Source organism: Oncorhynchus kisutch, linkage group LG12 (assembly GCF_002021735.2).
Source record: "Oncorhynchus kisutch isolate 150728-3 linkage group LG12, Okis_V2, whole genome shotgun sequence".
Classification (NCBI taxonomy): Eukaryota; Metazoa; Chordata; class Actinopteri; order Salmoniformes; family Salmonidae; genus Oncorhynchus; species Oncorhynchus kisutch.
This window is the reverse complement of record NC_034185.2, coordinates 6,872,252-6,899,751: the sequence shown is the minus strand read 5'-3', so window position 1 is coordinate 6,899,751 and position 27,500 is coordinate 6,872,252. Positions and strand designations below refer to the sequence as shown.

Genomic DNA, 27,500 nt, shown 5'->3' with positions numbered 1-27,500 from the left:
TGTACTCTCTGTTTAGGGTCAGTCACAGTGGTCAGGTATTCTGCCGCTGTGTACTCTCTGTTTAGGGTCAGTCACAGTGGTCAGGTATTCTGCCGCTGTGTACTCTCTGTGTAGGGTCAGTCACAGTGGTCAGGTATTCTGCCGCTGTGTACTCTCTGTTTAGGGTCAGTCACAGTGGTCAGGTATTCTGCCGCTGTGTACTCTCTGTTTAGGGTCAGTCACAGTGGTCAGGTATTCTGCCGCTGTGTACTCTCTGTGTAGGGTCAGTCACAGTGGTCAGGTATTCTGCCGCTGGGTACTCTCTGTTTAGGGCCAAATAGCATTCTAGTTTGCTCTGTTTTTTTTGTTAATTCTTTCCAATGTGTCAAGTAATTATCTTTTTGTTTTCTCATGATTTGGTTGAGTCTAATGTGTTGCTGTCCTGGGGCTCTGTGGGGTGTGTTTGTGTTTGTGAACAGAGCCCCAGGACCAGCTTGCTTAGGGGACTCTTCTCCAGGTTCATCTCTCTGTAGGTGATGGCTTTGTTAAGGAAGGTTTGGGAATCGCTTCCTTTTAGGTGGTTGTGGAATTTAATGGCTCTTTTCTGGATTTTAATCATTAGCAGGTATTGGCCAAATTCTGCTCTGCATGCAGAGCATGGTGATTAAAGTATTTTTAGACAGATCCTAATTGGTATGTCGAATTGTATGTTCCTTTTGATGGCATAGAAGGCCCTTCTTGCCTTGTCTCTCAGATCATTCACAGATTTGTGGAAGTTACCTGTGGCGCTGATGTTTAGGCTGAGGTATGAATAGTTTTTTTTGAATTCGTGGTCCTGGCAACTGGACCTTTTTGAGAACACCATACTTTGTTTTATCTTACTGAGATTTACTGGCAGGGCCCAGGTCTGGCAGGGCCCAGGTCTGGCAGGGCCCAGGTCTGGCAGGGCCCAGGTCTGGCAGGGCCCAGGTCTGGCAGGGCCCAGGTCTGGCAGGGCCCAGGTCTAACAGAATCTGTGCAGAAGATCTAGGTGCTGCTGTAGGCCCTCCTTGGTTGGGGACAGAAGCTCCAGATCATCAGCAAACAGTAAACATTTGACTTCAGATTCTAGTAGGGTGAGGCCGTGTACTGCTTCTTTTTTTTATCAACAAAGCACCAGAAGACTTAGCCTTTTGTTTTCGTTTGTTTGTCATTTAGGGTGTGCAGGGTGATTACGTGGTCTGTCGTATGGTAATTTGTTTTTAAAAAACTATTTTGACATTTGATCTGTATATTGTTTTCATTGAGGAAATGTACAAGTCTGCAGTTAATGATAATGTAGAGGATTTTCCCAAGGTTGCTGTTGATGCAAATCCCACGTTAGTTATTGGGGTCAAATTTGTCTCCACTTTTTGTGGATTGGGGAAGATGCCAGAGCTGAGGATGATGTTAAAGAGTTTAAGTATAGCCAATTGGAATTTGTGGTCTGTATATTTTATAATTTAATTTAGGATAACATCAACCCCACATGTCTTTTTGGGTTGGAGGGTTTGTATTTTGTCCTGTAGTTCATTCAATGTAATTGGAGAATCCAGTGGGTCTTTAATAGTTGATTCTAAGATGTGTGTTAATAATATTGGATCATCTCCGTTATTGGATCGATAACTCTTCATGTTGTTGTTTGTTTTGAGTTTTCAAATTTTCTTTCTTATGTTTTTGCATTCTTCTACAAAATGACACACACACCTCTACAAAATGACACACACACACACACACACACACACACCTCTACAAAATGACACACACACCTCTACAAAATTACACACAAACACCTCTACAGAATTACACACACACACCTCTACAGAATTACACACACACACCTCTACAAAATTACACACACCTCTACAGAATTACACACCACCCTCCGGGACTTGAGCATGACTCTCCCCTCTGACCACTGCCATCATGGGTAGATGAGCTGGTGACTGGATGGTCTGGATGGTCTGGTGACTGGATGGTCTGGATGGTTTGGTGTCTGGATGGTCTGGTGACTGGATGGTCTGGTGACTGGATGGCCTGGTGACTGGATGGTCTGGATGGCCTGGTGACTGGATGGTCTGGGTGGTCTGGTGACTGGATGGTCTGGTGACTGGATGGCCTGGTGACTGGATGGTCTGGGTGGTCTGGTGACTGGATGGTCTGGTGACTGGATGGTCTGGTGACTGGATGGTCTGGTGTCTGGATGGTCTGGTGACTGGATGGTCTGGTGTCTGGATGGTCTGGTGACTGGATGGTCTGATGACTGGATGGTCTGATGACTGGATGGTCTGGTGTCTGGATGGTCTGGTGTCTGGATGGTTTGGAGGGTCTGGTGACTGGATGGTCTGGTGTCTGGATGGTCTGGTGACTGGATGGTCTGGTGACTGGATGGCCTGGTGACTGGATGGTCTGGATGGTCTGGTGTCTGGATGGTCTGGTGTCTGGATGGTTTGGATGGTCTGGTGACTGGATGGTTTGGTGTCTAGATGGTCTGGTGTCTGAATGGTCTGGTGACTGGATGGTCTGGATTGTCTGGTGACTGGATTGTCTGGTGACTGGATGGTCTGGTGACTGGATGGCCTGGATGGTCTGGTGACTGGATGGTCTGGTGTCTGGATGGCCTGGTGACTGGTTGGTCTGGATGTTCTGGTGACTGGATGTTCTGGTGACTGGATGGTCTGGATGGTCTGGTGACTGGATGGCCTGGATGGCCTGGATGGTCTGGTGACTGGATGGCCTGGATGGTCTGGTGACTGGATGGTCTGGTGTCTGGATGGTCTGGTGACTTGATGGTCTCGTGACTGGATGGTCTGGTGACTGGATGGTCTGGTGATTGGATGGTCTGGATGGTCTGGTGACTGGATGGTCTGCTGACTGGATGGTCTGGATGGTCTGGTGACTGGATGGTCTGGTGACTGGATGGCCTGGTGACTGGATGGTCTGGGTGGTCTGGTGACTGGATGGTCTGGTGACTGGATGGTCTGGATGATCTGGTGACTGGATGGTCTGGATGATCTGGTGACTGGATGGTCTGGATGGTCTGGTGACTGGATGGTCTGGATGATCTGGTGACTGGATGGTCTGGATGGTCTGGTGACTGGATGGTCTGGATGGTCTGGTGTCTGGATGGTCTGGACGGTCTGGATGGTCTGGTGACTGGATGGCCTGATGACTGGTTGGTCTGGATGTTCTGGTGACTGGATGTTCTGGTGACTGGATGGTCTGGATGGTCTGGTGACTGGATGGCCTGGATGGTCTGGTGACTGGATGGCCTGGTGACTGGATGGTCTGGATGGTCTGGTGTCTGGATGGTCTGGACGGTCTGGATGGTCTGGTGACTGGATGGCCTGGTGACTGGTTGGTCTGGATGTTCTGGTGACTGGATGTTCTGGTGACTGGATGGTCTGGTGACTGGATGGTCTGGATGGTCTGGTGACTGGATGGCCTGGATAGTCTGGTGACTGGATGGTCTGGATGGTCTGGTGACTGGATGGTCTGCTGACTGGATGGTCTGGTGACTGGATGGCCTGGATGGTCTGGTGACTGGATGGTCTGGTGTCTGGATGGTCTGGTGACTGGATGGTCTGGATGGTCTGGTGACTGGATGGTCTGGTTACTGGATGGTCTGGTGTCTGGATGGTCTGGTGTCTGGATGGTCTGGTGACTGGATGGCCTGGTGACTGGATGGTCTGGGTGGTCTGGTGACTGGATGGTCTGGTGACTGGATGGTCTGGTGACTGGATGGCCTGGTGACTGGATGGTGTGGATGGTCTGGTGACTGGATGGTCTGGTGTCTGGATGGTCTGGTGACTGGATGGTCTGGTGTCTGGATTGTCTGGTGTCTGGATGGTTTGGATGATCTGGTGACTGGATGGTCTGGTGTCTGGATGGTCTGGTGTCTGGATGGTCTGGTGACTGGATGGTCTGCTGACTGGATGGTCTGGTGTCTGGATGGTCTGGTGACTGGGTGGTCCGGTGTCTGGATGGTCTGGATGGTTTGGTGTCTGGATGGTCTGGTGCCTGGTTTGGATGGTCTGGTGACTGGATGGTCTGGTGTCTGGATGGTCTGGTGTCTGGATGGTCTGGGTGGTCTGGTGACTGGATGGTCTGGATGGTCTGGTGACTGGATGGTCTGGATGGTCTGGTGTCTGGATGGTCTGGATGGTTTGGTGACTTGATGGTCTGGTGACAGGATGGTCTGGTTACTGGATGGGCTAGATGGTCTGGTGACTGGATGGTCTGGATGGTCTGGTGTCTGGATGGTCTGGTGACTGGATGGTCTGGTGTCTGGATGGTCTGGTGATTGGATGGTCTGGTGACTGGATTGTCTGGTGACTGGATGGTCTGGTGACTGGGTGGTCCGGTGTCTGGATGGTCTGGATGGTCTGGTGGGTATTGAATGTCCTCTGTTATAATTACCAGGTGTGTATTGAATGTCCTCTGTTATAATTACCAGGTGTGTGTTGAATGTCCTCTGTTATAATTACCAGGTGTGTATTGAATGTCCTCTGTTATAATTACCAGGTGTGTGTTGAATGTCCTCTGTTATAATTACCAGGTGTGTGTTGAATGGCCTCTGTTATAATTACCAGGTGTGTGTGTTGAATGTCCTCTGTTATAACTCTCAGGTGTGTGTGTTGAATGTCCTCTGTTATAATTACCAGGTGTGTGTTGAATGGCCTCTGTTATAATTACCAGGTGTGTGTTGAACAGTATGCATAAAGCCATTCTCCCTCTCAGTTCTCTTCCCGGTCTGATATTGTCGTCTGTTAACTGCTTCAGCCTTTGTTGAGTGAAGTCTACATTGTGGACACGGGGGGTGGGGGCTGGCCAGAGGGGCTGGGGGCTGGCCAGAGGGGGAGGGGGTGGGGGCTGGCCAGAGGGGGTGGAAAATGCTAATAGGCCAAGACTGGGGTCGGCTCCAACTGTCTCTCACTTGCTGTGGGGGGGACTGGAGATCAGTGAACACAATGACACCACCGGTTCACCTTTTGTTCGTGAGCTTGGCATTGTTGGTTGAAGAAGCTCAGGAATCTGGTGTCAGGGGACTCCACATTCCAGGGACAGAGACATGTAGGGACATGTAGGGACATAATGGGACATGTAGGGACATGTAGGGACAGGGCCTTGTAGGGACAGGGACATAATGGGACAGACATGTAGGGACATAATGGGACAGGGCCTTGTAGGGACATAATGGGACAGTATATAATGCAGTGCCTTTACAGTATATAATGCAGTGTCTTTACAGTATATAATGCAGTGCCTTTACAGTATATAATGCAGTGCCTTTACAGTATATAATGCAGTGCCTTTACAGTATATAATGCAGTGCCTTTACAGTATATAATGCAGTGCCTTTACAGTATATAATGCAGTGTCTTTACAGTATATAATGCAGTGCCTTTACAGTATATAATGCAGTGCCTTTACAGTATATAATGCAGTGCCTTTACAGTATATAATGCAGTGCCTTTACAGTATATAATGCAGTGTCTTTACAGTATATAATGCAGTGCCTTTACAGTATATAATGCAGTGTCTTTACAGTATATAATGCAGTGCCTTTACAGTATATAATGCAGTGCCTTTACAGTATATTATGCAGTGCCTTTACAGTATATAATGCAGTGTCTTTACAGTATATAATGCAGTGTCTTTACAGTATATAATGCAGTGCCTTTACAGTATATAATGCAGTGTTTTTACAGTATATAATGCAGTGCCTTTACAGTATATAATGCAGTGTCTTTACAGTATATAATGCAGTGCCTTTACAGTATATAATGCAGTGCCTTTACAGTATATAATGCAGTGCCTTTACAGTATATAATGCAGTGCCTTTCGAAAGTTTTCAGACCCCTTGACCTTTTTCCACATTTTGTTACGTTACAGCCTTATTCTGAAATTGATTAAATATTTTTCCCCTCATCATTAATCTACATGCAATATCCCATTATGACAAAGGAAAAACAGGTTTTTAAAATACATTTGTGCTAATTTATTAAAAATAACTCAAATAAAATATCACATTTAAATAAGTATTCAGACCCTTTACTCAGTACTTTGTTGAAACACCTTTTGCAGCGATTACAGCATCAAGCCTTCTTGGGTATCGCTACAAGCTTGGCACACCTGTATTTGGGGAATTTCTCCCATTCTTTTCTGTAGATCCTCTCAAGCTCTGTCAGGTTGGATGGGGAGCGTCGCTGCACAGCTATTTTCAGGTCTCAGCAGAGATTGAAGGGTTCAAGTCCGGGCTCTGGCTGGGCCACTCAAGGACATTGAGACGTGTCCCAAAGCCACTCCTGTGTTGTCTTGGCTGTGTGCTTAGGGTCATTGTCCTGTTGGAAGGTGAACCTTTGCCCTGAGGTCCTGAGTGCTCTGGGGCAGGTTATCATCAAGGATGTAACATTGCAAAAATCAGAAACTTTCTGTCCAAAAATGATGCAGAAAAGTTCATCCATGCTTTTGTCTCTTCTTGATTAGACTACTGCAATAATCTACGCTCCCGGATAAATAAATAACCTTCACTTAGTGCTAAATACAGCTGCTAGAATCCTGACTAGAACCAAACAATGTGATCATATTACTCCAGTGCCTCTCTACACTGGCTTCCTGTTAAGGTCAGGGTTGATTTCCAAGGTATTACTGCTAACCTACAAAGCATTACATGGGCTTGCTCCTACCTATCGCTCTGGTTTGGTCCTGCCGTACATACCTACACGTACGCTACGGTCACAAAACGCAGGCCTCCTAATTGTCCCTAGAATTTCTAAGCAAACAGCTGGAGGCAGGGCTTTCTCCTATAGAGCTCAATTTTTATGGAATGGTCTGCCTATCCATGTGAGAGACGCAGACTCAGTCTCAACCTTTAAGTCTTTATTGAAGACTCATCTCTTCAGTGGGTCATATGATTGAGTGTAGTCTGGCCCAGGAGTGTGAAGGGGACCGGAAAGGCACTGGAGCAACGAATCACCCTTGCTGTCTCTGCCTGGCCGGTTCCACTCTCTCCACTGGGATTCTCTGCCTCTAACCCTATTACAGGGGCTGAGTCACTGGCTTACTGGTGCTCTTCCATGCCGTCCCTAGGAGGGGTGTGTCACTTGAGAGGGTTGAGTCACTGATATGATCTTCCTGTCTGGGTTGGCGCCCCCCTCGGGTTTGTGCCGTGGGGGAGATCTTCGTGGGCTATACTCGGCCTTGTCTCAGGATGGTAAGTTGGTGGTTGGAGATATCCCTCTAGTGGTGTGGGGGCTGTGCTTTGGCAAAGTGGGTGGGGTTATATCCTGCCTGTTTGGCCCTGTCCGGGGGTATCATCGGTATCGGAGTATTTATCCTGTCTTATGCGGTGTCCTGCGTGAATTTAAGTATGCTCCCTCTAATTCTCTCTCTCTCCCTCCCCTCTCGGAGGACCTGAGCCCTAGGACCATGCCTCAGGTCTACCTGGCTTGATGACTCCTTGTTGTCCCCAGTCCACCTGGTCGTGCTGCTGCTCTAGTTTCAACTGTCTGCGGCTATGAAACCCTGACCTGTTCACTGGACTTGCTACCTTGTCCCGGACCTGCTGTTTTGGACACTGTCTCTACAGCACCTGCTGTCTCTAAATCTCAATGTTCGGCTATGAAAAGCCAACTGACATTTACTTTGAGGTGCTGACCTGTTGCACCCTCTACAACCACTGTGAATATTATTATTATTTGACCCTGCTGGTCATTTATGAACATTTGAACATCTTGGCCATGGTCTGTTATAATCTCCACCCGGCACAGCCAGAAGAGGACAGGCCACCCCTCAGAGCCTGGTTCCTCTCTAGGTTTCATCCTAGGTTTATTCCTTTCTAGGGAGTTCTTCCTAGCCACCTTGCTTCTACATCTGCATTGCTTGCTGTTTGGGATTTTAGGCTGGGTTTGAGATATCAGCTGATGTAAGAAGGGCTTAATAAATACATTTGATTGATCTCTCTGCACTTTGGTCCGTTCATCTTCACCTCGATCCTGACTAGTCTCCCAGTCCCTGCCGCTGAAAAACATCCCCACAGCATGATGCTGCCACCACCATGCTTCACCGTAGGGATGGTGCCAGGTTTTCTCCAGATGTTACGCTTGGCATTCAGGCTAAAGAGTTCAATCTTGGTTTCATCAGACCAAAGAATCTTGTTTTTCATGGTCTCAGAGTCTTTAGGTTCCTTTTGGCAAACTCCAAGCAGGCTGTCATTTGCCTTTTACTGAGGAGTGGCTTCGTCTAGCCACTCTACCGTAAAGGCCTAATTGGTGGAGTGCTGCAGAAATGGTTGTCCTTCTGGAAGGTTCTTCCATCTCTTGGTTACCTAACTGACCTAGGCCCTTTTCCCCTGATTGCTCAGTTTGACCGGGCGGCCAGCTTTAGGAAGAGTCTGGGTGGTTCCAAACTTCTTCCATTTAAAAATGATGGAGGCCACTGTGTTCTTGGGGATCTTCAATGCTGCAGAAATGTTTTGGTACCCTTCCCCAGATCTGTGCCTCGACACAATCCTGTCTCTGAGCTCTTCGGACAATTCCTTCAACCTCATGGCTTGGTTTTTGCTCTGACACGCACTGTCAACTGTGAGACCTTATATAGACAGGTGGGTGCTTTTCCAAATCCTGTCCAATCAATTTAATTTACCACAGGCAGACTCCGTTCAAGTTGTAGAAACATCTCAAGGATGACCAACAGAAACAGGATGCACCCGAGCTCAATTTCGAGTCTCATGGCAAAGGGTCTGAATACTTATGTAAATAAGGTATTTCAGGTTTTTATTTTTAATACATTTGCATAAATGTACCGACAGGGCACCATCTCTGTACCGACAGGGCACCATCTCTGTAGCGACAGGGCACCATCTCTGTAGCGACAGGGCACCATCTCTGTAGCGACAGGGCACCATCTCTGTACCGACAGGGCACCATCTCTGTAGTGACAGGGCACCATCTCTGTAGCGACAGGGCACCATCTCTGTAGCGACAGGGCACCATCTCTGTACCGACAGGGCACCATCTCTGTACCGACAGGGCACCATCTCTGTACCGACAGGGCACCATCTCTGTACCGACAGGGCACCATCTCTGTACCGACATGGCACCATCTCTGTACTGACAGGGCACCATCTCTGTAGCGACAGGGCACCATCTCTGTACCGACAGGTCACCATCTCTGTACCGACAGGGCACCATCTCTGTACCGACAGGGCACCATCTCTGTACCGACAGGGCACCATCTCTGTACTGACAGGGCACCATCTCTGTACCGACAGGGCACCATCTCTGTACTGACAGGGCACCATCTCTGTACCGACAGGGCACCATCTCTGTACTGACAGGGCACCATCTCTGTACCGACAGGGCACCATCTCTGTACCGACAGGGCACCATCTCTGTAGCGACAGGGCACCATCTCTGTACCGACAGGGCACCATCTCTGTAGTGACAGGGCACCATCTCTGTAGCGACAGGGCACCATCTCTGTAACGACAGGGCACCATCTCTGTACCGACAGGGCACCATCTCTGTACCGACAGGGCACCATCTCTGTACTGACAGGGCACCATCTCTGTACCGACAGGGCACCATCTCTGTACCGACAGGGCATCATCTCTCTACCGACAGGGCACCATCTCTGTAGTGACAGGGCACCATCTCTGTACTGACAGGGCACCATCTCTGTACTGACAGGGCACCATCTCTGTAGCGACAGGGCACCATCTCTGTAGTGACAGGGCACCATCTCTGTACCGACAGGGCACCATCTCTGTACCGACAGGGCACCATCTCTCTACCGACAGGGCACCATCTCTCTACCGACAGGGCACCATCTCTGTACCGACAGGGCACCATCTCTGTACCAACAGGGCACCATCTCTACCGACAGGGCACCATCTCTGTACCGACAGGGCACCATCTCTGTACCGACAGGGCACCATCTCTGTACTGACAGGGCACCATCTCTGTACGTACCAGATGTACATACTTGCTCTCCTATTGCAGTTTGACTTTAGCCCAGGAACAACCAAGAATAAAACTGTCATATAATGTTGGCCAGTAGAGGTCCCCATACACCATAAGTACAGTGACATCCTGTCCTGCAGTGGTGGAAATACTTAGGTAGTACTTTCAAGTATTTTTACTTATAAGTTTATATTTATATTTTTGACAACTTTTACTTCACTACATTCCTAAAGAAAATAAAGTACTTTTTACTCCTTACATTTTCCCTGACACCCAAAAGTACTCATTACATTTTGAATGCTTAGCAGGACAGGAAAATGTCTAATTCACACACTTATCAAGAGAACATCAAAATCAAAAAATCGAATTTATTTTTATATATAGCCCTTCGTACATCAGCTGATATCTCAAAGTGCTGTACAGAAACCTAGCCCAACCCATCCCTGGTCATCCCTACTGCCTCTGATCTGGCAGACTCACTAAACACAAATGCTTCTTTGTATATTATGTCAAGAGTGTTGAACTATGCCCCTGGCTATCCGTGAATAAAAAATACAAGAAAATCGTGTCGTCTATTTTGCTTAATATAAGGATTTTAATACTTTTTTATTTGATTTCACCTTGATTTAACTAGGCAAGTCAGTTAAGAACAAATTCTTATTTACAATGACGGCCAAACCCGGACGATGCCCGGCCAATTGTGCATCGCCCTTTTACTTTTGATACTTAAGTACATTTAAAACCACATACTTTTAGAATTTTACTCAACTAAAATTTTACAGGATGACTTTCACTTGAGTTATTTTCTTTTAAGTTAATTTTCATTGAGTAAAAGTAAAGATGAGTACTTTTTCCACCACTGCTGTCCTGCTACATCCTGTCCTGCTACACCCTGTCCTGCTACATCCTGTCCTGCTACACCCTGTCCTGCTACATCCTGTCCTGCTACATTCTGTCCTGCTACACCCTGTCCTGCTACACCCTGTCCTGCTACACCCGGTCCTGCTACACCCTGTCCTGCTACATTCTGTCCTGCTACACCCTGTCCTGCTATACCCGGTCCTGCTACATCCTGTCCTGCCACACCCTGTCCTGCTACATCCTGTCCTGCTACACCCTGTCCTGCTACATCCTGTCCTGCTACATTCTGTCCTGCTACACCCTGTCCTGCTACACCCTGTCCTGCTACACCCGGTCCTGCTACACCCTGTCCTGCTACATTCTGTCCTGCTACACCCTGTCCTGCTACACCCGGTCCTGCTACATCCTGTCCTGCTACATCCTGTCCTGCTACACCCTTGTCCTGCTACATTCTGTCCTGCTACACCCTGTCCTGCTACACCCGGTCCTGCTACATCCTGTCCTGCTACACCCTTTTCCTGCTACATCCTGTCCTGCTACACCCTTGTCCTGCTACATCCTGTCCTGCTACACCCTGTCCTGCTACATCCTGTCCTGCTACACCCTGTCCTGCTACACCCTTGTCCTGCTACACCCTTGTCCTGCTACATCCTGTCCTGCTACACCCTTGTCCTGCTACACCCTTGTCCTGATTGGTCTCAATTTTCCTTGTTGACACTGGATCACTGATATGAGTCATTGTGGCCTGGAATGAAACAGAAACAGTTGACCGCCAATGAGAGTTTTTGACAAGCCCTTTATAGTGATGAATGAGAAAATATACAGAGGCTGGACATTCTCTGAATACTTTGTAAACCACAGATTAGGTTGCTTCGTGAAGGATGCATCCCAAAAAACATCCCATTATGAAGACAGATTCCATCCTCCTGAACTCGAATACACCAGACGTCCAGAAAATAAGGAAAGTGTTTCATGAGCTGAAATAAAAGATCCCAGAAATATTCCATACGCACACAGAAGTTGATTTCTCTCAAATGTTGTGCACAAATTTGTTTACATCCCTGTTAGTGAGCATTTCTCCATTTTCCAAGATAATCCATTCACCTGGCAGGTGTGGCATGTCAAGAAGCTGATTAAACGGCATGATTATTACACAGGTGCACCTTGTGCTGGGGACAATAAAAAGGCCACTCTAAAATGTGCAGTTTTGTCACACAACACAATGACACAGACTCAAGTTTTGAGGGAGAGTACAATTGGCATGCAGAATGCAGCATTGTCCACCAGAGCTGTTGCCAGATAATTGAATGTTAATTTCTCTACCATATGCCGCCTCTGTTGTTTTATAGAATTTGGCAGTACGTCCAACCGGCCTCAGAATCGCAGACCAGGTGTAACCACACCAGCCCAGGACCTCCACATCCAGCTTCTTCACCTGCGGGATGGTCTGAGACCAGCTACCCGGACAGCTGATGAAACAGCACAACCAAAGAATTTCTGCACAAACTGTCAGACACCATCTCAGGGAAGCTCATCTTCATGCTCGTCGTCCTCACCGGGGTCTTGACCTGACTGGAGTTCGGTGTCGTAACTGACTTCAGTGGGTAAATGCTGACCTTTGGTGGCCACTGGAATGCTGGCTCTTCAAGGATGAATACACGTTTAAATTGTACTGGACAGATGGCAGACTGTGTATGGCGTCGTGTGGGTGAGTGGTATGGCGTTGTGTGGGTGAGTGGTATCGCGTTGTGTGGGTGAGTGGTATGGCATCATGTGGGTGAGTGGTATGGCGTTGTGTGGGTGAGTGGTATGGCGTTGTGTGGGTGAGTGGTTTGACGTCGTGTGGGTGAATGGTATCGCGTTGTGTGGGTGAGTGGTATGGCGTTGTGTGGGTGAGTGGTTTGGCGTCGTGTGGGTGAGTGGTTTGGCGTCGTGTGGGTGAGTGGTTTGGCGTCGTGTGGGTGAGTGGTTTGGCGTTGTGTGGGTGAGTGGTATCGCGTTGTGTGGGTGAGTGGTATCGCGTCGTGTGGGTAAGTGGTTTGGCGTCGTGTGGGTGAGTGGTTTGGCGTCGTGTGGGTGAGTGGTTTGGCGTCGTGTGGGTGAGTGGTTTGGCGTTGTGTGGGTGAGTGGTTTGGCGTCTTGTGGGTGAGTGGTTTGGCGTTGTGTGGGTGAGTGGTTTGGCGTCGTGTGGGTGAGTGGTTTGCTGATGTCAATGTTGTGAACAGAGTGCTCCTTGGTGGCAGTGGGGTTATGCTATGGGCATAAACTATGGACAACAAACACAATGGCATTTTATTGATGGCAATTTGAATGCACAGAGATACCGGGACGAGATCCTGGGGCCCGTTGTCGAGCCATTCATCCACCTCATGTTTCAGCATGTTAATTCACAGCCCCATGTCTCAAGGATCTGTACACAATACCTGGAAGCTGAAAATGTCCCAGTTCTTCCATGGCCTGCATACTCACCAGACATGTCACCCCATTGAGCATGTTTGGGATGCTCTGGATCGACGAGTATGACAGCGTGTTCCAGTTCCCGCCAATATCCAGCAACTTCGCACAGCCATTGAAGAGGAGTGGGACAACATTCCACAATCAACAGCCTGATCAACTCTACGTGAAGGAGATGTGTCGCTCTGCATGAGGCAAAATGGTGGTCAGACCAGATACTGACTGGTCTTCTGATCCACACCCCTACCTTTTCTTTAAGGTATCAGTGACCAACAGATGCATATCTGTATTCCCAGTCATGTGAAATCCATAGATTAAGGCCTAATGAATTAATTTAAATAGATTGATATCCTAATATGAACTGTAAACTCAGTAAAATCTTAGAGTTTGTTGCGTGTTACATTTTATATTTTGGTTCAGTGTATTTTTTATATATTTTTGTGTTAATGTGAAGGTCAAAGATCACATCTTTGCTTTCCTTATTATTATTATTGATATTATTAATAGCGAGAGTTAAGACTACATGTGGAAAAGTGATCTGTATTGGAGTCACATGTGGCAAACAAAACAAAAACACAAACCTAATTAAAAATTGAAAAAAAATCTAAAACATACAGTCACAACAAATTACTAATATATGACCCAAAAATATACATACAAATATTTACAAACTATTGAGGTTGTACATCAACGCATACAACAACAAAAAACACATATTACAAAGTCAATTGCATTTCCAAACGGGCTGGTTCAAGGCTTTGGGAAATTCTGGCAACATATGGCACGATAAAATACAATGTGCATCTGAAAAGGCACCCATTTTATTTATAGTATCCTATTCTAACTATAGTACACTACTTTGGACCAAGTGCACAAAAAATAAAAAATTATAATAAAATAAATAATAATATATATATTATTATTTTTATTATTTTTGTGTGCACTTGGTCCAAAGTAGTGTACTATAGTTAGAATAGGATATCATTGGGGACAGAGCCGTAAATGTAATTTCTGATGATAATGTTCCTCGATAGTGTCAACATATGAACATTCCACTAGAGGGTCTTCCTGTACTGTACTGTATCGGACTGAGTTCAAATACTTTGAGAAAGGAAAGGCATGTTAATCAGCCTAGTGAGGAAGGACACAGGAAACATGGCCTTCGTCCCAAATGGCACCCTATTCCCTACTTAGTACACTACTTTTGACCAGGCACATGGTTTCTTGGCTGAGGTTTAAATTCATGGAGGGATAGAGGGATGTGTACCCTCCTCATCAGTGTTATCTGTGGCTCTGAATATGGTTGACAGAGAAACAGAGAGGACACAGGTTTTACAGTTGAACCCTCGACCTTCACCAAGTTTATATGACCCTTATGGCTACATTAGAGATTCTGAGAAGAAATCTTTCTCTTGAGTCCTTGGATATATTAATGGAATGTTCCTCAAAATGTTCTTTTTCTGTTTGAGTTCTAGAACAAATTAATGGAATTTTCCTCAAAATGTTCTTTTTCTGTTTGAGTTCTAGAACAAATTAATGGAATGTTCCTCAAAATGTTCTTTTTCTGTTTGAGTTCTAGAACAAAAGTCAGAATGGACACCAGCGTAACTTTGTTTGTTGCTGGTCTGCTCCCCACACCCTGAAATTGCTTTGTTACTTGAGGAAAATGTGCTTATTGTTGCATTTCTCTTCAATCTGTTTGCACCCGTGAAATAGATAGTGTGAGTAATTTAGACTGCGTATACAAAATAGTTCGGAACCACTTTGACATAGAATGTGTGCAATAAACAGATTCTAGAACATAAACCATCCCAGTCGTATTTGTTGGCGTATCAGTCTACATGGAACAAAAAATACTTTGCATTATTTTGTGATCCTTTCAAAAATATACTATAGTTTGCTTTGACGTTAAAGAATATGTGTGAGACCTCAAGGCCAGCTTATGAAAATAAGTGAAACATTAAAGTTGATAGTGTTGAACAAACTGTTAAAATATTAGAACATAAAAACCCCTGCAGTGGCATCTCTTTCAAAAAAGGAAATGAATGAAAAAGAAATGGATGTATAATCCCACTGGGAACACAGCGGATGTTTCCACGTCATTTCAATGTAATTACATTGAACCAACGTGGAATAGACTTTGAATGGACTTCTGTGCCCAGTGGGATTCCTGATTCCTTTCTTCTATATCATTCATGAAGGTATATCTCTTGCTAGTTTGATTCAATTGTTGATCTCAAGACAATGTTGTTTGTCTCTGTAAGCACCAATTAGACTCATCCCTCTCCTTCAGATCAGCCAATCAGAAGGCCTCACACTGACAGTCTAGCCCAATCAGACGGTCTCATACAGCAGCATCCCGCTGAAGATGGTGAGGGGTTCTGAGGAGTGGGCTAGTTTCCCGGTGACCAGGTCGATACAGACGGTATCTCCCACCTTCATAGGGAGGATGATGTTGAAAACAGCCAGGGCTCCGGGCGTGTGTCTGGCCTCCGCCATGGGTTTCTCCAGTCCCTCTGGTTGGTAGCCTGCAGAGTCCCCACGCGCCACTCCGTAGTTAGACTTAGATAGGACAGCCTCAAGCTTCACATTCTTATGGCCTGTCAGGGTAGCGCTGAAGAAGTATCTACCACTCACTGGGGCTGTGAAATAACCTGGGGAGACAGAGAGGGTTCTGGGTTATAATACCTGTAGTATTAACAACGAAGTTGTCAAGTAATAACAACGTAGTAAATAAAAGGGATCGTTGGCGTCTCGTGATGAGTTTTGCAGTCAAACAAGCAAAGCATATATTTGAATAAACATGCAATATGTACACAAGCCTTTACTCAAATTGAAAAATGACTCCAGTCTAAGATTTAAGAACTAAGATGGTAAGGCCTTGACAGAGATATACAAGCAAATCCAATTTTGATAAACTCCCATATCTACTGGGTGAAATTCCACAGTGTTCCATCACAGCAGCAAGATTTGTGACCTGTTGCCACGAGAAAAGGGTAACCAGTGAAGAACACACACCATTGTAAATACAACCCATATTTCTGCTTATTTATTTTATCTTGTGTCCTTTAACCATTTGTACATTGTTAAAACACTGTATATATATATATAATATGACATTTGTAATGTCTTTATTGTTTTGAAACTTCTGTATGTGTGATGTTTACTGTTAATTTTTATTGTTTATTTCACTTTATATATTCACTTTATATATTATCTACCTCACTTGCTTTGGCAATGTTAACACATGTTTCCCATGCCAATAAAGCCCTTGAATTGAATTGAATTGATAAATACATGTACAACTCCACTCCTGTTAATGCCCAAACACACACCTGTGCCTGGGTTATAGACATCCTTCTCGTTGACAAAGATCTTGTTGAAGACTATGGTTCCAGCCCTGGCCTGAGGGCGGGTCAGAGCTGCTGAGAAGGACAGACGAGGAACGTGGGAGTCTGATCCTGCTGGACCTGGTATCGGGGGAGAGAGGTGTGTTTACTGGTATCAGGGGGAGAGAGGTGTGTTTACTGGTATCAGGGGAGAGAGGTGTGTTTACTGGTATCAGGGGGAGAGAGGTGTGTTTACTGGTATCAGGGGGAGAGAGGTGTGTTTACTGGTATCAGGGGAGAGAGGTGTGTTTATCCTGCTGGACCTGGTATCGGGGGAGAGAGGTGTGTTTACTGGTATCAGGGGAGAGAGGTGTGTTTACTGGTATCAGGGGAGAGAGATGTGTTTACTGGTATCAGGGGAGAGAGATGTGTTTACTGGTATCAGGGGAGAGAGGTGTGTTTACTGGTATCAGGGGGAGAGAGTTGTGTTTACTGGTATCAGGGAGAGAGAGGTGTATTTACTGGTATCAGAGGAGAGAGGTGTGTTTACTGGTATCAGGGGAGAGAGGTGTGTTTACTGGTATCAGGGGAGAGAGATGTGTTTACTGGTATCAGGGGGAGAGAGGTGTGTTTACTGGTATCAGGGGAGAGAGGTGTGTTTACTGGTATCAGGGGGAGAGAGGTGTGTTTACTGGTATCAGGGGAGAGAGGTGTGTTTACTGGTATCGGGGGAGAGAGGTGTGTTTACTGGTATCAGGGGGAGAGAGGTGTGTTTACTGGTATCAGAGGAGAGAGGTGTGTTTACTGGTATCGGGGGAGAGAGATGTGTTTACTGGTATCAGGGGGAGAGAGGTGTGTTTACTGGTATCAGGGGGAGAGATGTGTGTTTACTGGTATCAGGGGAGAGAGGTGTGTTTATCCTGCTGGACCTGGTATTGGGGGAGAGAGGTGTGTTTACTGGTATCAGGGGAGAGAGGTGTGTTTACTGGTATCAGAGGAGAGAGGTGTGTTTACTGGTATCAGGGGAGAGAGGTGTGTTTACTTACAGCACAGTACAGTACATACAGCACAGTACATGCAGTACATACAGTACAGTACAGTACATACAGTACAGTACAGAACATACAGCACAGTACAGTACAGTACATACAGTACATACAGTACAGTACATAACGTACATACAGTACAGTACATTCAGTACAGCACAGTACATACACTACAGTAGAGTACATACAGCACAGTACATACAGTACATACAGTACAGTATAGTATAGTAGATACAGTATAGTATAGTACATACAGTACAGTATAGTACATACAGTATAGTACATACAGTACAGTATAGTACATACAGTATAGTATAGTACATACAGTACAGTATAGTACATACAGTATAGTATAGTACATACAGTATAGTATAGTGCATACAGTACAGTATAGTACATACAGTATAGTACATACAGTACAGTATAGTACATACAGTATAGTATAGTACATACAGTACAGTACAGTACATACAGTATAGTATAGTACATACAGTACAGTATAGTACATACAGTATAGTGCATACAGTATAGTACAGTACATACAGTATAGTACATACAGTATAGGACATACAGTATAGTATAGTACATACAGTACGGTACAGTACATACAGTATAGTATAGTACATACAGTACAGTATAGTACATACAGTATAGTATAGTACATACAGTATAGTATAGTACATACAGTATAGTATAGTGCATACAGTACAGTATAGTACATACAGTATAGTACATACAGTACAGTATAGTACATACAGTATAGTACATACAGTACAGTATAGTACATACAGTATAGTATAGTACATACAGTATAGTATAGTGCATACAGTACAGTATAGTACATACAGTACAGTATAGTACATACAGTATAGTATAGTACATACAGTACAGTACAGTATAGTATAGTACATACAGTACAGTATAGTACATACAGTATAGTATAGTACATACAGTATAGTACATACAGTACAGTACAGTATAGTATAGTACATACAGTACAGTATAGTACAGTACATACAGTATAGTACATACAGTACAGTACAGTATAGTATAGTACATACAGTACAGTATAGTACATACAGTATAGTACATACAGTATAGTACATACAGTACAGTATAGTACATACAGTATAGTATAGTACATACAGTATAGTATAGTGCATACAGTACAGTATAGTACATACAGTATAGTACATACAGTACAGTATAGTACATACAGTATAGTATAGTACATACAGTACAGTACAGTATAGTATAGTACATACAGTACAGTATAGTACACACAGTATAGTAAATACAGTACAGTACATACAGTATAGTACATACAGTACATTACAGAGTATGAACATGAAATGCTAACGAACATAAATGGTGTAATTCAGGATTGGTGTGGGATTCAACAGAGGGCAGATGAGAGAGTATTCACTCAGATCAATGTTAACATTATTGATGAATAGATACATTATAACATACCTTCTTCACCTCTCAGACCTGGGATGAAAGATGAAAAGAAAAATATTCAATAACACAACACTGATTTAGGGCTCTATTCAATCCGCATGGCAGAAGGTTCAGCTCTACTGTGTGAATGAAATTTAGCGGCCCTCCTGCTTTAGTGAAGACTGCATTCATGGTAAAGGCTGTACATTCCGGCTCAATATGCTACGATACAGACTGAATAGAGATCACTTTAGTTCATTTCAGAATTAAATTAATAGTAATGTCATGGTTATCATACCTTGATTTGAAAATAAAACCCTGCACTCTGTACTTGTCAGTATCACAAGTGTTTACTGAGACCTCGCAGCCTTCCCCAGAGATTCTGTATCACTTTGTGATGATCCAATGTGTGTTTTTGTTTTACCTGGAGGTCCCAGGGGCCCCTCTTTGCCAGGTTTGCCTTGGGGCCCTTCTCTTCCTTGGGGTCCCTTTGGCCCGGGGAGTCCAGAGTAGCCCCTCTCTCCTCTCGGACCGGGCAGACCAGGGGAACCTTACACATGGAAGAAAGGGTGGACAGCTGACGCAAGCACACACATTTTCTCTTCGAAAATGTACCTTTTTTCTATTTTTGTTGTTGATATTTTAATACAAAATAAGTATTTGTAAACAGCACTGTACAGGTAATGCCTTGATATTCAATACAACCATCAAGAAATCCTTCCAGAAAACAGAACTGCTAGAAGATAGAAGCACTCGTTACTAAGTTATGAGTCTACTTTAGTGAGATAAACCACATGCCTAGAAAACTATTGAGCAAGAAACGCCACCGACCCACCACAGACCACCACCGACATACCACAGACCACCACGGAGCACCACAGACCACCACCGACATACCACAGACCACCACAGACACACCACAGACCACCACGGAGCACCACAGACAACCACAGACACACCATAGTCCAGGGTCCAAGGACAAGATACTCTCTGCTCCAAGTAGTCTAGTCAGCAAGATCCACACCAGAGCAGAAAGTTGAGGAGGACAGTTAAAAACTACCAGACACATAATGGGTTTATTTCTGGTCCGTCCCGTTCGTCCTGACCTCGACCATCAACCTCCCTAATGATATCTCTAACTTCTGCATTCTTGAAATGGGGCTTGGGCATTCTCATACGTACACTATATATACAAAGAAAGCATGTGGACACAACCTAAAAATCGTCTGTCCTTTGTTGCAACACTGATTACCGAGTTCCAAACTGCCTCTATAAACAGGAGCTTCATGAAATGGGTTTCCATGGCCGAGCAGCTGTACACGAGCCTAAGATCACCATAGACAATGCCAAACGTCGGCTGGAGTGGTGTGAAGCTCGCCGCCATTGGACTCTGGGGCATTGAAAACGCATTCTCTGGAGTGATGCTTTACCATCTGGCAGTCCGACGGATGAATCTGGGTTTGGCAGATGCCAGGAGAACGCTACCTGCCAGAATGCATAGTGCCAACTGTAAAGTTTGGTGGAGGAGGAATGATGGTCTTGGGCTGTTTTTCATGTTTGGGGCTAGGCCCCTTAGTCCCAGTGAAGGGAAATCTTAACACTACAGCATACAATGACATTCTAGACGATTCTGTGCTTCTAACTTTATGGAAACAGTTTGGTGAAGGCTCTTTCCTTGTTTCAGTTTGACAATGCCCCCATGCACAAAGCGAGGTCCATACAGAAATGGTTTGTCGAGATAAGCATGGAAGAATGTGACTGGTCTGCACAGAGCTCTGACCTCAAACCCATCGAAAACCTTGGGATGAATTGGAACGCCGACTGCGAGCCAGACCTAATCGCCCAACATCAGTGCCCGACCTCACTAATGCTCTTGTGGCTGAATGGAAGCAAGTCCCCGCAGCAATGTTCCAACATCTACTGGAAAGCCTTCCCAGAAGAGTGCAGGCTGTTATAGCAGCAATGTTCCAACATCTACTGGAAAGCCTTCCCAGAAGAGTGCAGGCTGTTATAGCAGCAATGTTCCAACATCTAGTGGAAAGCCTTCCCAGAAGAGTGCAGGCTGTTATAGCAGCAATGTTCCAACATCTAGTGGAAAGCCTTCCCAGAAGACTGGAGGCTGTTATAGCAGCAACGTTCCAACATCTAGTGGAAAGCCTTTCCAGAAGAGTAGAGACTGTGATAGCAGCAATGTTCTACCATCTAGTGGAAAGCCTTCCCAAAAGACTGGAGGCTGTTCATGCTCATGATTTTGGAATGAGATGTTTGGCGATACTTTTAATCATGTAGTGTATCTTAGACGTGCACTTAACTTCACTCTTAAAGTCCAAATCAACTGAAATAGTTTATAGGATGCACTTTATTGTCCCTCCCTGAGGAGAAAATTGTCATCAACTCAATGACTTGGCTAGTTACTAAAAGGTCATTTTGCCCAACAATTCGGCACATTGCACTTCACCTCCCTTTAGTACACTCACCAACAAAGTCCTGTTGTTTAAAGCTGTGGAACTCCTCGAGGACGTTGAGGACAGAGGTGTTGAGCCTGTTGATGTCAGAGTGAACATCTGGAAGCTGGACGTGCTGGATGTTGTCGATGGACTCGTCGTGGAAGATGACCGTAGAGTTGAGCGTGTTGACACAGTTCCACAGCCCTGACACGTGTCTGTTCAGCCCCTCCTTGATAATAATAATAATAAATTATTATACTCAACATCAGCCTTTCAAGAATTTCAAGAACAAAACACAAACGTAAAAAAATAAAAAACAGATAAAAAAAGGTTCCTTAAAAGGAGATTCAGGCCTCCAGTGGTGCTGTGGTTAAGGGTGCTGTACTACAGCGCTAGCTGTGCCTCCAGAGACTCTGGGTTCACGCCCAGGCTCTGTCGTAACCGGCCGCGACCGGGAGGTCCGTGGCCTAGCGTCATCCGGGTTAGGGAGTGTTTGGCCGGTAGGGAAATCCTTGTCTCATCGCGCACCAGCGACTCCTGTGGCGGGCCGGGTGCAGTGCACGCTAACCAAGGTTGCACGGTGTTTCCTCCGACACATTGGTGCGGCTGGCTTCCGGGTTGGATGCGCGCTGTGTTAAGAAGCAGTCCGGCTTGGTTGGGTTATGTATCGGAGGACGCATGACTTTCAACCTTCGTCTCTCCCGAGCCCGTACGGGAGTTGTAGCAATGAGACAAGATAGTAACTACTAACAATTGGATACCACGAAATTGTGGAAAAGGGGTCACATTTTTTTTAAAGATTCAGTACCTTGATCTTGGCCAGGCTGTTGGAGACACCATCCAGCCGGCCACAGACATCCTCCATCTTGGAAAGCCTCTTGTCCAGCCCGTCCCCGGACCGCCAACACTCCCCAATCTCCGTCACGTATTGACTGGTGATGGTCTTTATCTCACGACCCAGGTCAGTGAAGCGCCCCCTGGTGTCCTTGACGTGCTCGTCCAGCTCTGTCTGCACATGGTCCAACTTGGGGAAGGAGAGGTTGACAAGTGACTCATTACAATACAATACAGAACTGTGAAATATAACTGTGCAATATAAAATGGATTTGCAGTATACAGGAACCATGTACAGTGCATTTGGAAAGTATTCAGACCCCTTGACTTTTTCCCCCCACATTTTGTTACGTTGCAGCCTTATTCTAAAAGGGATGAATTTGTCTACACACAATACCACATCATGACAAAGCAAGAACAGTTTTTCGATTTTTTGCAAAAAACAACAACATGTGAATATGATATTTAAATAAGTATTCAGACCCTTTAATCAGCACTTTGTTGAAGCACCTTTGGCAGCGATTACAGCCTCAAGTCTTCTTGGGTATGACGCTACAAGCTTGGCAAGCCTGTATTTGGGGAGTTTCTCCCATTCTTCTCTGCAGAGGGCTCTATTTTAACAAACCTAACGTAGTGGTCAGTCTAAGGGCTCTATTTTAACAAACCTAACGTAGTGGTCAGTCTAAGGGCTCTATTTTAACAAACCTAACGTAGTGGTCAGTCTAAGGGCTCTATTTTAACAAACCTAACGTAGTGGTCAGTCTAAGGGCTCTATTTTAACAAACCTAACGTAGTGGTCAGTCTAAGGGCTCTATTTTAACAAACCTAACGTAGTGGTCAGTCTAAGGGCTCTATTTTAACAAACCTAACATAGTGGTCAGTCTAAGGGCTCTATTTTAACAAATCTAACGTAGTGGTCAGTCTAAGGGATCTAATAATTTAACAAACCTAACACGTTGGGAAATCTAAGCGCTGACAGTAGTACTGTAGGTCCCTGCGTGTGTCAGAAATATTTCTGCTATATTCACAGCTGTGTATGAGTGCAATAGCTGGTGGTAGTCTGAATGGGCGGAGATAATAATCATGTAAATGTTTTGTTCCATGTTTTATGAGTTGGAATAAAAGATCCCAGAAATGTTCCAAACCCACAAAAAAGCTGATTTCTCTCCAATTTTGTGCACAAATGTGTTTACATCCCTGTTAGTGAGCATTTCTCCTTTGCCAAGATAATCCATCCACCTGACAGGTGTGGCATATCAAGAAACTGATTAAACAGCATGATCATTACACACGTGCACCTTGTGCTGTGGACATTAGGACATTAAAATGCTCTTTACCTGACTTGCTTTTCAAAGATGGCTAGAAATGTACACGGTTTGTGCGCTTGTAGGAAGCAACCAATCCCACATTATTAACTAGAAATTACCTATAAACAAAATGTGCACAGGTGGCTACATGCAGCTCTCGCTTTGATGACAAAACAAGCGCATTTACTCACTATCGCTCATGCTGTAAACACAGTCCAGTTCAAAGTGAACGACACAGATCCATATATGGCCATGGCTATTTGCATATAGGCCTACTGCAGCTCTGATTGGTTATGGCGCACCTACTGGCCTGAGTCGTGCATGTCAATGCAATAGACTCCTACTCCAATGCAAAATAACCACCAGTCAGGAGGATCCAGACAGCCCAAGAGGTATGCTGAGCTACGTAGAAAAATATACATATATTTTACCTAGAAATAAGCATAATGATTATGGCTCTAGACTGCAGGAAAGCGCTATTTTAAGGTGTTTGAATTATTATAATTTTTTTTATTCAACTTCCGGACAGGGGGCCAAGCACTCCTCCCAGACCACCCCCCAGCCATTCTCACGTACTTTGTGCACCCTCAGATGTTTTGGGGTGAATGACGCCCCTGGCTGAGATTACATTAAAAGTCCATGGCGCAAGTGATCAATGCTGTTTGAGATTCTGCTCAGATTATAACAGCAATTGTGAAGATCTCCACAGACCTGCAACCCTTTGCACTCTTTCTTCAACATGCTACAACCAGCTACATTTTACCCTGAGTCTCTCTCTAGTTGAGTCTCTCTCTAGTTGAGTCTCTCTCTCTAGTTGAGTCTCTCTCTAGTTGAGTCTCTCTCTAGTTGAGTCTCTCTCTAGTTGAGTCTCTCTCTCTAGTTGAGTCTCTCTCTCTAGTTGAGTCTCTCTCTAGTTGAGTCTCTCTCTAGTTGAGTCTCTCTCTCTAGTTGAGTCTCTCTCTAGTTGAGTCTCTCTCTAGTTGAGTCTCTCTCTCTAGTTGAGTCTCTCTCTAGTTGAGTCTCTCTAGTTGAGTCTCTCTCTCTAGTGGAGTCTCTCTCTCTAGTTGAGTCTCTCTCTAGTTGAGTCTCTCTCTCTAGTTGAGTCTCTCTCTAGTTGAGTCTCTCTCTAGTTGAGTCTCTCTCTCTAGTTGAGTCTCTCTCTAATTGAGTCTCTCTCTAGTTGAGTCTCGCTCTCTAGTTGAGTCTCTCTCTCTAGTTGAGTCTCTCTCTAGTTGAGTCTCTCTCTAGTTGAGTCTCTCTCTCTAGTTGAGTCTCTCTCTCTAGTTGTGTCTCTCTCTAGTTGAGTCTCTCTCTAGTTGAGTCTCTCTCTCTAGTTGAGTCTCTCTCTAGTTGAGTCTCTCTCTCTAGTTGAGTCTCTCTCTCTAGTTGAGTCTCTCTCTAGTTGAGTCTCTCTCTAGTTGAGTCTCTCTCTCTAGTTGAGTCTCTCTCTAATTGAGTCTCTCTCTAGTTGAGTCTCGCTCTCTAGTTGAGTCTCTCTCTCTAGTTGAGTCTCTCTCTAGTTGAGTCTCTCTCTAGTTGAGTCTCTCTCTCTAGTTGAGTCTCTCTCTAGTTGAGTCTCTCTCTAGTTGAGTCTCTCTCTCTAGTTGAGTCTCTCTCTAGTTGAGTCTCTCTCTAGTCATGGCTTTAAAAGGTTTTTAAATCAAAGTATCGATTTTGCTGTGCGTTCAAGGCTTCTTTTGACGCAGTGATATAGATCCATCTGATTGGCCAGCGGTACGCCTATAGCTGCACTTGATTTGCTCTCTGGGTTTGCAGACTTCTACCTTCAGACAAATGAATGGGAACACTTTGTAAATACACAGTATTTACAGTACAATACAGTACCACCAACATCACACAAAAAAAGAGCGTTTTTTTTTTTTTACAGACATTTTGTGGGATCGACTGTCTATTTGTAGTTGAACCCTAGGTTGAATTAGAACAATTCCTGTTGATGACTTTGCTATTTTTTTTAAATTATAGAGTATGGTACATTTCATTTGCTTTGTTAAACCTACCCTTTGGAATGACGTCGACAGCAACTGTAAAACTATTTAGCTATTAAGAGATCTCGCAATAATCATTCGCACGATAGCACATTGGTAGCAGTCAGTGACAAATATCAATCCTAAGAATGGCTGGGCTTGGTTAAAACACTGGAAGGGAGACCAAAGACCAGCTGTTGATAGATCAACTCTCCAGTAGGAGGTGCTGTAGATACATCAACTCTCCAGTAGGAGGTGCTGTAGATAGAGCAACTCTCCAGTAGGAGGTGCTGTGCTGTAGATACATCAACTCTCCAGTAGGAGGTGCTGTAGACAGATCAACTCTCCAGTAGGAGGTGCTGTAGACAGATCAACTCTCCAGTAGGAGGTGCTGTAGATACATCAACTCTCCAGTAGGAGATGCTGTAGATAGATCAACTCTCCAGTAGGAGGTGCTGTGCTGTAGATACATCAACTCTCCAGTAGGAGGTGCTGTAGATAGATCAACTCTCCAGTAGGAGGTGCTGTGCTGTAGATACATCAACTCTCCAGTAGGAGGTGCTGTGCTGTAGATACATCAACTCTCCAGTAGGAGGTGCTGTGCTGTAGATACATCAACTCTCCAGTAGGAGGTGCTGTGCTGTAGATACATCAACTCTCCAGTAGGAGGTGCTGTGCTGTAGATACATCAGTTCTCCAGTAGGAGGTGCTATAGACAGATCAACTCTCCAGTAAGAGGTGCTGTGCTGTAGATAGATCAACTCTCCAGTAGGAGGTGCTGTAGATAGATCAACTCTCCAGTAGGAGGTGCTGTTGACAGATCAACTCTCCAGTAGGAGGTGCTGTAGATAGATCAACTCTCCAGTAATGGGGTGCTGTAGATAGATCAACTCTCCAGTAATGGGGTGCTGTAGCTGTAGATCAACTCTCCAGTAATGGGGTGCTGTAGATAGATCAACTCTCCAGTAGGAGGTGCTGTAGATAGATCAACTCTCCAGTAATGGGGTGCTGTAGATAGATCAACTCTCCAGTAATGAGGTGCTGTAGACAGATCAACTCTCCAGTAGGAGGTGCTGTAGATACATCAACTCTCCAGTAGGAGGTGCTGTAGATACATCAACTCTCCAGTAGGAGGTGCTGTAGATAGATCAACTCTCCAGTAGGAGGTGCTGTAGATAGATCAACTCTCCAGTAGGAGGTGCTGTAGATAGATCAACTCTCCAGTAAGAGAGGCTGTAGATACATCAACTCTCCAGTAGGAGGTGCTGTAGATAGATCAACTCTCCAGTAGGAGGTGCTGTAGACAGATCAACTCTCCAGTAGGAGGTGCTGTAGATACATCAACTCTCCAGTAGGAGGTGCTGCCCAGCCTATAGTTGAAAATTGGTTACCATGATGACCTAATCCCGTGGTTGAAATTTCAGCCTCTATACAACAGTTGATTACGTAGATTCCACATCACAATACTTTGACATATTACATTGAAACAATGTTAAAACGTGTTGAAACAACATTGATTCAAACAGTTTCTGCCCAGTGGGAATTGTCTGTCTGCAAACAATGAAAACGCAGTACACTTTCTGTTAAAAACAGACAATAAAAGTATATCTAACCTCAGACATGATGTTATCCTTGGTAGAGCCCAGGTCTGTGATGGTGTTGCCATGCCTCTGGACTGTATGACCTAGCCCGTTCACAGAGTCATTCAGGGTAGTAAACCTGTACAACAGTGGTGGGTTATACTAATGATTTAACATCTAATATCAAATCAGATCATCTTGTCTGTTTTATCAGAGGATGTGCGTCCCAAATGGGACCCTAGTTCATTTATAGTG

General features: G+C 45.0%; 1 protein-coding gene across 1 annotated transcript in view; it reads right to left on the bottom strand.

Annotated features, from left to right (window-relative positions):
• Window positions 1-11,599: 11,599 nt before the first annotated feature.
• emilin1a (elastin microfibril interfacer 1a) overlaps window positions 11,600-27,500 on the bottom strand; it is a gene marked incomplete in the record, with an annotated part of 45,058 nt that continues 29,157 nt past the window's right edge. The window contains 7 exon segments of the mRNA XM_031836795.1: window positions 11,600-15,931; window positions 16,613-16,747; window positions 19,126-19,143; window positions 19,517-19,642; window positions 21,570-21,768; window positions 22,348-22,563; window positions 27,279-27,384. Of these exon segments, the coding sequence (XP_031692655.1) occupies window positions 15,612-15,931; window positions 16,613-16,747; window positions 19,126-19,143; window positions 19,517-19,642; window positions 21,570-21,768; window positions 22,348-22,563; window positions 27,279-27,384 (1,120 nt within the window).